The following is a 14,609-nucleotide window of genomic DNA, read 5'->3' on the forward strand; positions in this document are numbered from 1 at the left end:
AATGATTAAAATCAAGAATTAGATAGCCTGAAACAGCTCTCCTCTGTCTTAATTACACAAAAAGTTGTTCTCCGGTGAAAAATATAAGTTTTGGAAAAAAATCAACTAAAAATTAAAAATGGGATACTCATGTGCATAAAATATCGCATAAGTATGAAATCTGGAAACATGAATCTTAATCTATCACGTTTAAGGAATTCTTCGCCCAAGAAAACAGGGGGAACTAATGGATAAATAGCTGAACTCATCCCTGTAACCTGCATCCCTGCATGTGAGCAGTCTCATTGACTTCACTAGGACTACTCACATTTGCAAAGTTAAACACATGCTTAAGTGTTTGCAGGATCAGAACTTCAGTGAGGCAAGAGTTCATGTACACTCATAAGTAGCCCTACCTCATTCAAGCCCCAATTGTCCACAGACTAATGCATTCACTTAACTTTACATCAGCTTCAAGTAAGTAAGTGTGTGTGTAAGTCTGTGCAGGATTGAGGCTTCAATGTACACAGTGAAAGATCTCAGTCTTTATGCATCTTCACACATAATGCACAGTGACAATGGGACATTGTAAGATTGTTAATACAACTACTTTTTTTTAAAGTCAGTGTGAATACATGATGTATATGATATTTTAAACTCTTACCAGTTGGCCAAAACAAAACAGATCATCACAGTATCATGGGAAGGCACATATCCAATTTACAGATTACTTGTGTACAAACATTAAGTTTCTACTCTAAAGCTTTTTGAGAGAAAAAATGTGGGCTACTTTAAAAAAAATGTACTCAAACTTTCCAAACATTCATTGAGACAAGACCTGGAAAATACAAGCCTAAAAAGGAAAAAGTTTGAGAAAGTTATGAACAACTGAGAAAGGCTCTTTAGGGATATTAATGTCTCTTTGTCTGACTGCAAAATTTAAAAGTAGAAAATGAGGTATACTTTAAAATAAAAATGAAAAACAGTTGATGGGGGTGAACAGTTTCATTAATAGAACCACAAAACTAGTGAATATTTCTTTTTTTTCCCCAGTGACTACAGTTTCATTGATGTCAACTTGGTGCAAACATTACCTGTCAGTGACTTGGGTGCTACTAGAAGAAGGGCTCTCTTTCCTCATAAACTTCTCAAACTTCTTAATTTCCATGTATACATCCTAGAGAAACAGCACAGACATTTCAATTGTCTTACCTTCCCTAAAACCACAAAAGATGGATTCAACTATTAACCATTTGTATTTGTACTGTAAACTATTATACAGAGAATTTTTAATGTAATTTAATGTCTTAGAATAAATTATATTGAGAACATATTACGTATCAGCTAGTCCAGGGTGACAGAAGACAAGCTCCTACATACTCACTTCACTGTATTTTCCTCTTTTCCTACATACAAGTCAACCCATTGTAAAGACAGCATCTGGAGCTTTGCAGTCTTCCACTCTGCACAATATGGTTTGCTAGAGTACTGAGTAAAGTCAGTTCAAGCCCGGTGAAGAGTTCATTCAGGGTTTTTTAAGTATACTGTTCTTTGCAAAGTATGTTGTAATTTGGATTCAGTAGCCCAAATTTAGTCTTATTTTACACCCCGTGCAACCCAACTCATTTGGTAAATTCCAAAAGAGAATAGGACTAACTAAATTATCTCTCTTCCCTCCCACTCCCGCCGCCTTCAAAATTCTCAACTAGATCTGGTTGTACAGAATGTGAGTCAGGGTAGAATTTGGCCCACTTAGTTCTAAGTACAACATGATCCAAATTTCTAAATGGGAAGCACTCTCCAAAAAGCTTTAAATGTATTATACACAGTAGTGTAACATAAGAGAATCCAGCAAAAGTATCTTCAGTCTTCCTTGCTTTGATATGAGACAGCTACCAGTTTTAAATCTTACTAGTGTTTTTGTTGTCAACGACACTTTTGCTACAATGATAGCATATTGTAAAAGAGTTAATAAATTACAATGCAGAAGTACAACAGTCACAAACCATAAGGAAATGACTAAGGGCTTGATACAACTTCCATTAAAGTCGACAGGAATTTTTCCACTGACTTCAATGTGGCTAGAGTGGATCCTTAAATATTTCCAAGGATTAATTTAAGGCCTGGTTCTGTACTACTTACTCTGAAAGAACTCTCATTGATGTCAATGGGAGATTTCCCTAAGTAAAGTAGGCAGGATCAAGCCCTTAGAGGTTACTGGGCCAAATTCACTACTGCATTAGGCCAGTTTTATGCTGATGTAATTGTTGAAATCAGTTAAATCAACAGTGCCATTTCTAACAGTAGATTTCTACTATGAGTTTGCTTGCTTTGCAAAATTTAGTGTTACGAAAACTTAAAGTAATAAAGTTAACACTTACCTCTGCTTCTTTTTTCTTTTTTAACAATTTTTGGGCTTCAGTAGCTTTCAAGGTACGGTTTAGTGGTGGTTTTGGAATCTGTATAATAGCTGCTTGAATCCTGGCCATTATTTCATTTTGTCTCCTTCTTCCTTTACGATGCTGAACATCCAGTATAAATCTGTTCAGTTACTTGAATGTATGTAAAATATACTATACAAGTATTGTAATTCATCCATAGAATAATTCTTATAAGCAGAAAGTACTTGAACAAACAAGTTCCAATCTTGCATATAGCGCTATAAAAACTTATGATTAAACCATTTTTCAAAAAGTAGAACATTAAAAAAAATGAAATCAAGAAGTCCATCTCTACATGTTGTGTATAATTAAGTCTTAACGACTGTATTTTGAGTTCCCCTGATTTGTCAGTCCCCTATATGCATGTGAAACAATCTTTTCTTTGGGCCAAAAACTGATCTTGTAAACTAACTTTCTAACTGATCAACAGTCATAGCAACATCCTAGCACACTATGGCTTTGCATGTGGTTGGTCCATGTTGGGAGAGGGAGGTATACTATTCAAACAGCAGTATCAGAAGGTGTATGTCTTCACAATGCATAATGCCTCCTGGGGCTGGTAGCGGTGGAGAATAGTACACAAAGAAATGTCCCTTGGTATGTTCCTCCAAAGATGCATTGAGGACTCTCATTATGCAGCTTTACTGGCGTACTGGGATCAGGGTCTTCACCTCATCCCCTCCTTGTGCAGATAGGCACCCACAGCAGCTTGTAACACTGCCAACCCTGCACTCCCAAGTGCTCACAGCCACAAGTCTTCCCTCCCCACCACTCTGAGGGTGCACTACTCTGTGACCCTTCCCCATTTTGTGCCACCACAGAGGAGAAGGATAGACCTCAGTGTCACACTACTTTTATTTACTCAACTCCATTACAGATAATACCAGTGTGCCTCCACAAAACATGATTACTGATCTGTCAGATGGAGGATTTTTTAATAACCAAAATTTGCAATATGTATATTTTTAAAATTAAAAACTGGTAATATAATAATTAAAGACTTTCTTGTTTCACTGACAATTGCATGTGTTAACATTTCCCTTTTTTCATTTCTCTTCTTTCTCTGAGAGAAAGTTGCACGGACCCTCACCATTTTTCCTATGTCTCCTCTGCTTTTTTGCAGGTTTATTTGTCTCTTCTACTTTCCCCTTCCACCATCCTTAGTCCTCTCTCTCAAAAGGCTTTTAACATTAAATTGGATAAAATACTAAAAGTTGAATCTGAAATTAATACTCCTCATTCAACAATTGATTGATAAAGGACTGAAGAACTGCATCCCCCAATGATATTGAAGTGCTGTTCTGAATAGAGGAAAAACAGTACGTTGAAAGGCTTCCTATTCTCTTCTAAAATTTACTTTTTTTCCTCTTTAGAATCAACAAGTAACCCAAGTGACATTTCTGAGTAGCATTCCAAATACAGTCAAGCACCAATTCTCTGGTGCCTTATTGAAAAATTGTTGAAGCTATCTTCAGATCCAAGCTTTTGGCCATCAATTGTGAATATATAGCAGGAAAGAGGTGAAGCTGCACCAGTGGGTCAGGAGGTGTGAAAGATACCAAAGTGTCACCATCAAGCAGACTACAGTAGATTAGGTATACCTGGGTAAGAGTTTGAGGTTGGGTGGAAAAAGCAATTTACCTCCTGAGATTAAACAAAAAAAGTCAACCCCAAAAGGGAGCATTATATCAAAGATAAGAGAAGCGTGTTTTTATTTTAAAGGTATTTTAAATGTCATTTACATATTTTGGCGAAGAATATTTAGATGGGTAAGGATAGTTTACTTTCTTTTCTTATTTTTCTTATACTGATAAGACCCACTTTATAATCATAGTAAGACTCTTCACGTTGTGTGTCATATTTGGATATTACAACTTTTCATGTGATTGTGGCGTTTGCCCTTTATCCTTATTCCTAACAATCCACTTCTGTCATGGCAATATACAAACACACCAATCACTTTATTGTCCTGATGTATGTAAATATTAATATTTTAAGAGATTTATAAAATACTATTGGTTACACAGCCACATCTTTATGTTTGTCAAGAGTGTTAGACTTTTTTCTGCTTTTCCATCAATATGTATGTGTGGAGCAATATAAAGGGAATTAATGGCTTCAACAGGACTAATAGAACACTTAAAGCTTCATAAGTAAACATCTGCAGGATTGGATTCTTGGTATGAAAAAATAAATTGGCTTTTCACCTTTTCAATGTCTTGGGCTCTTTGCTCCTCCTGGATTTTTTTAACTTTCTGTTGTTCTGCAAACTGTATATGAGCTATTTTATTTTCCATGTGCTTAGATTTCATTTCAAAATGCTCTGAAACCTGCTGCAGTCTCAAGTCAGTCTGCCGTGGCATTAGATTTCTAAGACGCTATGATGAAATAATGTTTCAAGATATCTCAGAGTTAGAAAGAGTAACACAAACATTACATTTAACCAGTTAAACAGTAACACAAACATTACATTTAACCACTTAAACATTAAACTACTGTACCTCCAAAACTCAAAACTGTCCTAAAGGGACATTTAAGAAAATAGTTTTGAATAGACACTTCCCATAAACTGATGTTCGCAGAACAGCTAGATATACAGGAATTTTTTTATTTTATTTTTTTCAGAAAAATTGCCGGATTTGCTGAAATTGACGTAGAGAGTTGTAAATTACAGGATGGCAAATGGTATTTGAACAGATGAATTCAAAATGCTGAATCAGGTGTTCCTTGTTACTGTAGCTGCACCTCTTTTCCCTTTTCGGTTTGTGCTATCCACATACAACCTCCTGGTGAAGGGATATTATGGCTGCTCCCACTCTCCTTGAGGATCATTCTGCCAGTGGAGACCTATGTCTGATTTTGTGTCACCAAACAGCATATAAACAAGGGATACATTTGATTCACAACATACAGCTTATTCAAAATTGCTCACCCTCATGTGGCCTGCTCTCAGAGAGCACGACTAATGAGATCAGGGAGTGTGTACTCTGGCAGGACCTACACCGCTAACCCTCTTCTCAGTCTTCTGCTCTTTGCGCAATTGCAGCATGCAAACTGTACTGCCGAGAAGAATAATATGGCAGCTGCTGTAAAACTACTGGCCTGTGCTGTTATTTCCTTTGAGGCAATAAAGAAGCCTGGGGAAGAAAGTAGCCAACAAATGGAAAGAGGCAAAGCAAGGAAACAGAGAATCTTGAAGCTGATTGGCCTGCCTATGAATCAATGAAGGGGATGGAAAACTAAGCATCTGTCACAAACGCTTCAGATAGATACTCTATGTCGAATAGAAAGTTGAGTTAAATGAGCTGAGTGTTTTTGGATTTTTTTTTGTTACCCAAAAGGTATACGTAAATGTGCTGCATTTTAGTCTGTTGATTATCTAGTGATGTATATGACAAACTTAATTAACCTACCTCTCGATACAACTCACTCTCAATGCCCTGGAGCTTTGCAGGTGCTGCAGGTCTCATTGCTTCCATGGCTACTCCTGTGAGCCCCGCCTTTTTCTTTTTTTCTAGGGCAACATACAGTTGATACAAAAGCTTGGTTGCAGCCCCATGCTGTTCAGTCATGATATTTTGGGCCTCATTTTGGTCAAACTGCACACCAAGGAGTTGAAGTGTTGGTTCCAGGCGAGAAAAATTGTTAAGTTTAGAGTTTGCGACCCTATATGTTTAAAAAAACAAAAAACTATATGTAGTATGGTATTTTGCTATGATAAAGTATTATACATACTGCAAAGTACTATGTTACTTTGCACTTCATAGAGTTTATTTTCATAGACCTTAAGGCCAGAAGGGACCATTAGAAACACTACCTGAATGTCCAACTTGCTGCAGTAAGCACTGTGATGATATATAGCACTATATCAGGTTATAAGGAAAAAAACTGACTCTGAATAAGAGTTAAAAGTAGGTTGTAATGTGCATGGTGAATACAAAAATAATGAATTATTCATTGATACACACTCAAAAGAAACAATTCAAAATATTCAATATATTCAAAACTTTTTGATTTAAACAAAACCCTTTCTTTAATCTAGGTAGCTGTAGGAGAGAATGCAAGCAGAAGCCCAGCAGCAGAGTGGGGGCTATCTAGTTTATTGCGCTGAATGCAGCATGTATGATTACCTGCCCTGTGGGTGGGTGGCGTATGTGTGCATTCAGGGTAAGAAGCTCCTGACCCTCAGAGACCGTGTTCGGGGTTTGGAGGCCAGGGTGGCAGAACTGGAGGAGCTAAGGGATGCAGAGAGGTATGTTGATGAGGCTTTCCGGGACACTGTAGATTTGTCCCACCTCTGGTCAGACAGTCCCTGCGTTGTTGAGGAGGATGAAAGGCCCACAGAAGTAGAGCAGTCAATGGAAGCAGAGGAAGAGTCTATTGATAGAGATTCTCTAGGTTTTAGTCAGGAGGAGATGATGAAAGAGGATAAAGTAGGGGCCAGATCAGACAAGAAACATTCACATAAAAAAGAATCCGACACATCAGAAAAGGGCAGACTAATAAACAGTGACAAGTTTTTAAAGTGCTTGTACACAAATGCTAGAAGTCTAAATAATAAGATGGGTGAATTAGAGTGCCTCGTGTTAAAGGAGGATATTGATATAAAAGGCATCACAGAAACCTGGTGGAATGAGAACAGTCAATGGGACACAATGATTCCAGGGTATAAAATATATTGGAAGGGCAGAACAGGTTGTGGGGGGTGGGGGGAGTTGGAAGGGGAGGGAGTGGCACTATACAGGAAAGAAAATGTAGAATCAAATGAAGTAAAAATCTTAAGTGAATCCACATGTTCCATAGAATCTCTATGGATAGTAATTTCATGCTCTAATAAGAATATAACATTAGGGATCTATTATCGACCACCTCACCAGGACAGTGATAGTGATGATGAAATGCTAAGGGAGATTAGAAAGGCTATCAAAATAAAGAACTCAATAATAGTGGGGGATTTCAATTATCCCCATATTGACTGGGAACATGTCACCTCACGACGAAATGCAGAGACAAAATTTCTCGATACTTTAAATTACTGCTTCTTGGAGCAGCTGGTACAGGAACCCACAAAGGGAGAGGCAACTCTAGATTTAGTCCTGAGTGGAGCACAGGATCTGGTCCAAGAGGTAACTATAACAGGACCGCTTGGAAATAGTGACCATAATATAATATAACAACATTTAACATTCCGGTGGTGGGAAGAACGCCTCAACAGCCCAACACTGTGGCATTTAACTTCAGAAAGGGGAACTATGCAAAAACAAGGGGGTGAGTTAAACAGAAATTAAAAGGTACAGTGACTAGAGTGAAATTCCTGCAAGCTGCATGGACACTTCTCAAAGACACCATAATAGAGGCCCAACTTAAATGTATACCCCAAATTAAAAAACACAGTAAAGGAACTAAAAAAGAGCCACCGTGGCTTAACAACTATGTAAAAGAAACAGTGGGAGATAAAAAGGCATCTTTTAAAAAGTGGAAGTCAAATCCTAGTGACGTAAATAGAAAGGAGCATAAACATTGCCAAATTAAGTGTAAAAATGTAATAAGAAAAGCCAAAAAGGAGTTTGAAGAACAGCTAGCCAAAAACTCAAAAGGTAATAACAAAATGTTTAAGTATCTCAGAAGCAGGAAGCCTGCTAAACAACCAGTAGGGCCCCTGGACGATCGAGATACAAAAGGAGCACTTAAAGATGATAAAGTCATTGCGGAGAAACAAAATGAATTCTTTGCTTCAGTCTTCACGGCTGAAGATTAGGTTAGGGAGATTCCCAAACCTGAGCAGGGCCGCTCAGAGGATTCAGGGGGCCTGGGGCAAAGCGGGGGAGCTGCGGCTAGCGCCGGCTTTAGGCACCGCAGGACCCAATTCAAAGGAGCTGCCGCCAAAGTCCCGCCGCTGTCTTCGGCGGCAGCTCAATCGCTGCTGTGGAGGAAGGACCCTCCGCCGAAATGCCGCCAAAGACAGTGATTGAGCTGCCGCCGAAGACAGCGGCGGGACTTCGGCGGCAGCTCCTTCAGGACGTTGTGGGGCCCTCTTTGGGGCGCAGGGCCCGATTCCAGCCCTGCCTGCGGTGCTTGTACTCACCCGGCGGCGGTCCGGGTCTTCGGCAGCATTTCGGCGGCGGGGGACCTTTCAGTTGCTCCACGTCTTCGGCAGCACTGAAGGGCCTCCGGCTGCCGAAATGCTGCCGTAGACCCGGATTGCTGCTGGGCGAATTGTCACAGATTGAAGTGTCACTAAAGGAGGTTTTGGAATTAATTGATAAACTTAACAATAACAAGTCACCGGGACCAGATGGCATTCACCCAAGAGTTCTGAAAGAACTCAAATGTGAAATTGCGGAACTACTAACTATGGTTTGTAACCTGTCCTTTAAATCGGCTTCTGTACCCAATGACTGGAAGATAGCTAATGTAACGCCAATATTTAAAAAGGGCTCTAGAAGTGATCCCAGCAATTACAGACCAGTAAGTCTAACGTCAGTACCAGGCAAATTAGTTGAAACAATCATAAAGAATAATATTGTCAGACACATAGAAGAACATAATTTGTTAGGCAAAAGTCAACATGATTTCTGTAAAGGGAAATCATGTCTTACTAATCTATTAAAGTTCATTGAAGGAGTCAACAAACATGTGGACAAGTGTGATCCAGTGGACATAATGTACTTAGATTTCCAGAAAGCCTTTGACAAGGTCCCTCACCAAAGGCTCTTAGGTAAATTAAGTTGTCATGTGATAAGAGAATCCTTTCATGGATTGAGAACTGGTTAAAAGACAGGGAACAAAGGGTAGGAATAAATGGTAAATTTTCAGAATGGAGAGAGGTAACTACTGGTGTTCCCCAAGGGTCAGTCCTAGGACCAATCCTATTCAACTTATTCATAAATGATCTGGAGAAAGGGATAAAAAGTGAGGTGGCAAAGTTTGCAAATATACTAAATTGCTCAAGATAGTTAAGACCAAGGCAGACTCTGAAGTACTTCAAAAAGATCTCACAAAACTAAGTGATTGGGCAACAAAATGGCAAATGAAATTTAATGTGGATAAATGTAAAGTAATGCACATTGGAAAAAATAACCCCAACTATACATACAATATGATGAGGGCTAATTTAACAACAACTAATCAAGAAAAAGTAATTGGAGTCATCGTGGATAGGTCTCTGAAGACGTCCACACAGTGTGCAACTGCAGTCAAAAAGGCAAACAGGATGTTAGAAATCATCAAAAAAGGGATAGCGAATAAGACGGAGAATATCTTATTGTCTTTATATAAATCCATGGTACGCCCACATCTTGAATACTGCGTACAGATGTGGTCTCCTCATCTCAAAAAAGATATACTGGCATTAGAAAAAGTTCAGAAAAGGGCAACTAAAATGATTAGAGGTTTGGAACAGATCCCATATGAGGAGAGATTAAAGAGGCTAGGACTTTTCAGGTTGGAAAAGAGGAGACTAAGGGGGGATATGATAGAGGTATATAAAATCATGAGTGATGTGGAGAAAGTGGATAAGGAAAAGTTATTTACTTATTCCCATAATACAAGAACTAGGGGTCATCAAATGAAATTAATAGGCAGCAGGTTTAAAACAAATAAAAGGAAGTTCTTCTTCACGCAGCGCACAATCAACCTGTGGAACTCCTTGCCTGAGGAGGTTGTGAAGGCTAGGACTATAACAGGGTTTAAAAGAGAACTAGATAAATTCATGGAGGTTAAGTCCATTAATGGCTATTAGCCAGGATGGATAAGGAATGGTGTCCCTAGTCTCTATTTGTCAGAGGGTGGAGATGGATGGCAGGAGAGAGGTCACTTGATCATTACCTGTTAGGTTCACTCCCTCTGGGGCACTTGGCATTGGCCACTGTTGGAAGACAGGATACTGGGCTGGATGGACCTTTGGTCTGACCCAGTATGGCCATTCTTATGTTCTTATGTATGAAAGCTCTACTGGAGTCTAAAAGCAATCTAGGATTTTTGATTGATTTATTTTAAAAGGGTATACAAACAGTTAAAAAAAGCTCTTTACTTAGATTGTACTGTGAATAGTTCTTTAATCTAGCTAGCATGGTTAATAGTGAAGACATGGCAGCAAGGACTTCACTGCATGCTAACAACCCAAGTACATACCCAGAGTTCCTGATGGGCTTGTACTGGGGCAGCTAGTCTGTGCTGAAATGTGTGCTGCCACGCCTTCATTACTACAGTAGAACCTCAGAGTTATGAGTTCTTTCAAAAGTTTACAACTGAACATTAACTTAATACAGCTTTGTAACTTTACTATGCAGAAGAAAAATGCTGCTTTTAACCATCTTTAAATGATATAAGCAGAGAAATAGTTTCCTTACCTCGTCAAATCTTCTTTTAAAACTTTCCCTTTATTTTTTTTAGTAGTTTACGTTTAACACAGTACTATACTGTATTTGCCTTTTTTTTTTTTTTGTCTCTGCTGCTGCCTGATTGCATACTTCCGCTTCCATATGAGGTGTGCGGTTGACCGGTCAGTTCATAACTCTGGTCTTCGTAACTCTGAAGTTGTACTGTACTGTTACCTGTACTAGGAGCTAGCACGAGTATGCCTACCTGTTCTCCAAGCCCACCTTCATTTGCTAAGTGGATATGTCATTAGATAGAAGCTCCACCCTACTACTAATTTCATTGGAAGATTTTATTTATAATGTCCTTTGCCCAGTCAATGGAAAACTTGTTGTAAATTCCAATTCCTGCGTAATTTACATCAGAAGTGCATTCTGACTGATATGTTAAAAGAATGAGGAACATCCCTCTGATTGATACTTGGCCCCTTCCGGGCGGTCCGAAGCCAGGGCTGGCCGCCTTCCCGGCAGTCTGGGGCCAGGGAGGCCAGGGCCGCCCGCCTTCCCGGCAGTCCAGGGCCGCCCGCCTTCTTGGCACTGGGGCCACGTGCCACCCACCTTCGCACGCCCTCCCAGTGCTCCTTTGGGGTTAGGGGATTAGCAGCAGGACTGGGCCAGTGGCTGCGGGGGGGGGGAGGGGGAGGAGGGCGTCTCTGTGCTCTGCTGGGGGGTGTGGCTCTGGGCTCCAGTGTGGGCGGAAGGGGTGGGGGCTGGGGACTAGCCTCCCCCAGCCGGTGGTTCATACACCGCCCATGACCTTCTCATAATTTCTTCAAAGTCTCTCTCCTAAAAATCATGCCCTGTCAAATTACAAATGGATTGGCTTTGGTTTGGCAAATATAAGAAATGGAAGGAGAAAATCAGGCTTATGACTTAAGCCTTGTTTCACAAATAGCTATGGAGAGGCTAAGCTCTTTCTGTAATATGGTTCAGTAAAGATATACTATTCTGAAGAGTTCTCCTTACAGAGGAACCTAGTATCAAACAGACCTTCATTTTCATTCCAGTAATGGTCTCAATAATGCCGTATATGGAGGTAGTATCACCTCCCTATGTGATGTTCCCATTGCTTATAAACCAAGGATTGTGCTAGCCCACTTGGCCACAGCATTGCACTGGCAGATCATGTTCAACTGGTTAGCCATCATGATCCCTAAGGCCTTTTAAAAGTCACTGCATTCCAGGATACGGTCCCCCATCCTGTAAATATGACCTACATTCTTTGCTCCTAGATATATGACCTTGCATTTGGCTCCATTTGAACTTGTGTTTTAATAAGCTCAGTTTAGCAAGTGATCCAGATCTCTCTGTATAACTGACGATGGGTTAATTACCACTCCACCAATTTTTGTGTCACCTGGAAACTTTATCAGCACTGACTTTATAGATACTGAATAGCATTAGAACAAGAACAGATCTTTGTAGGACTCCACTAGAAACACTCCATAGAATGATTATTTTCCTATTTTTGAGATCTATGTTACCCAATTTTTAATCTATTTTTACATCAATTTTGTACAGTGCTAATTTTTTTAATCAAAAGTTCATGCAGTGCTAAATTAAATACCTATTTTTCATAGGACCTTGTTTGACATAAAGGATTGACATAAAGGATTGCAGCACAATTAATCATCCTCATATATCTTTCCAGTAAATATTTAATGAATGTTCAGATCCTTTGGAAGTATGCAGCTAATTAATGCAGCTAGCGCATATAATATGTCGCTAACTAATGACTGGTATGTAACTTCATCAAATCCTGCTAGGTATCACTAAAAAATCTTCAGTGATAAACAAACATCTTGTATAAGTTACATAGGAGATATAATACATGCTCTAGCTGTGCCTTAAGTTACAAACCTGCTTTGTGAAAATTGGTTAAAGTCATCCTGAAGTTCATATTTGTGCAGAATTTCTCCAAGTAGGTAGCCAGTAGAAAATTCTTTTGGGAATGATTTTGGATCTGGGTTAAAAAACAAGCAACAGCAACAAAATACAAGTTACCATATGAATAATATTAGAGATCATTACAGAATGTGTATAACATCAGAGACTTATACTTAATTTTTGGTTCAACTCATTATTGCTCTTATAAAATCTTTACACTGTAAATTAACTTTAAAGTTTTGTTAATTAAATTACTATATTAAAATAACTTTAGGATTAGAAATGGTCTTCAAGTAGCCAGTACTTATGTTGTATAACCCTACTAAGAGCTAAATTCCATAATCGACTCCATCATCTAAAATCTAAATTTCAATATCAAAAGATAAATTACACTGTTATAACTATTTACCTTTGGCTCAAAATTAAAATTTTGCAAAACCAATACTTGACAGGTTACAGTTACTAACTCTTCTGCTCCTAAAACACACACAGAAACAAAACCAGCCAGTAAATATGTTCTAATATGCCTGATTTTCAATAAGGGATGTCTCTCTCATTATAGAATAGATGCTTCTCTAAAGTCAATAATTCAAACAGCAGGAATTGATGTATAAACATAAATTCGGGTACTTTCTATCCTCAAGTCCCTTATTAATTGATAGAACTGAAATTTTTCATAGCCCCTGAGTCCACAGGGATCTAGGGGAGAATAATCACCATTTTTTTTCACAAAAGTTATTTTCGAGATTTTTAAAGGGATTATGTTGTAATTGTTTGTGTGGAAAAAGTAAAATCCACAGCTGGTTTTAGCCCTTTATTTGGGTCTGAGGAAAGAGGGTGAATTCACTTATACATCAGCCAGAGCTATCATGTAGTACTACTACTGCCACTGGCATTACCTCAAGGTCAGTAACTCTCATATATGGCATGTGGCATCTGCAGGAAGGTATATGAATACCTCTATAGGTAAATCAAAATTCAGACGTGTATGAAAGAGAATTAGGGCGATGGTATTTTCAGTTGAAAGTAGTTATTACAGAGAGTGCACAAAGCCTACTCCAGGTGTAGGGAGTATATGAATAATACCAACCTGCCAACAACCCAACTGCCATCCCAGCAGCAGAACCCTCCTGCTATTCCCACCTTACCCCGTCACCACATTCCCAGACTTGCCTGCAGACGCCCAGACAACCTCACCCGTCTCCCGGACGCCAAAGTCTCCCCAAAAGTGACTCCCACCCACGGGGCATCGAAAGTCGAGCAGGGAACCCACCCATCTCTCTAGCTGCACATTGATACTGAGAAAAGAAGAATAGGAGTACTTGTGGCACCTTAGAGACTAACAAATTTATTAGAGCATAAGCTTTCGTGGACTACAGCCCACTTCTTCGGATGCATATAGAATGGAACCTATATATGCATCCGAAGAAGTGGGCTGTAGTCCACGAAAGCTTATGCTCTAATAAATTTGTTAGTCTCTAAGGTGCCACAAGTACTCCTGTTCTTCTTTTTGCGGATACAGACTAACACGGCTGTTACTCTGAAAATTGATACTGAGGCCGTCTTGGTGTGGCGCAGGCCGAGGGGGCATCCCCCTGTGCACTGCCCTCTGGGACTCCCCTTCGGGCAGCAACTCGGAAGCCCTTACACCGTACGTAATGCCCTAACGAAGAATTGCCCGGGGGCTCCTATCCACCGGCCCCTGCGAACGGACACACCTGAGGGGAACCCCTAGAAGTGCCTAGGCACACGGTGGTCTATGGGCACCCCAGCTGCGGCACCAGCCCTCCAGGACCCAGGTGTCGGAGCCCCTGACTCACCCACGGTCCGGGAGAGCTTCACCTCCCGGTTCAGCCACTCGCACAGAATGTCCGACATGGCAGCCGCAGGCAAACCCCACTCACACGGGCCCGGTTCCGCGTCC

At 39.9% G+C, this 14,609-nt stretch overlaps 1 protein-coding gene across 1 annotated transcript in view; it reads right to left on the reverse strand.

The window, feature by feature from the left end:
- SPEF2 (sperm flagellar 2) overlaps positions 1-14,574 on the reverse strand; it is a 103,732-nt gene extending 89,158 nt beyond the window's left edge. The window contains exons 1-6 of the mRNA XM_054032996.1: positions 14,506-14,574; positions 12,659-12,761; positions 5,834-6,086; positions 4,628-4,798; positions 2,361-2,501; positions 1,074-1,156 (exon numbers count right to left, since the gene is read on the reverse strand). Of these exons, the coding sequence (XP_053888971.1) occupies positions 1,074-1,156; positions 2,361-2,501; positions 4,628-4,798; positions 5,834-6,086; positions 12,659-12,761; positions 14,506-14,563 (809 nt within the window). The 5' untranslated portion in view covers positions 14,564-14,574. The remainder of the gene's footprint in view (positions 1-1,073; positions 1,157-2,360; positions 2,502-4,627; positions 4,799-5,833; positions 6,087-12,658; positions 12,762-14,505) is intronic.
- Between the last annotated feature and the right edge of the window lie 35 nt (positions 14,575-14,609).

The sequence above is a fragment of the Malaclemys terrapin genome, chromosome 6 (assembly GCF_027887155.1).
Source record: "Malaclemys terrapin pileata isolate rMalTer1 chromosome 6, rMalTer1.hap1, whole genome shotgun sequence".
Classification (NCBI taxonomy): Eukaryota; Metazoa; Chordata; order Testudines; family Emydidae; genus Malaclemys; species Malaclemys terrapin.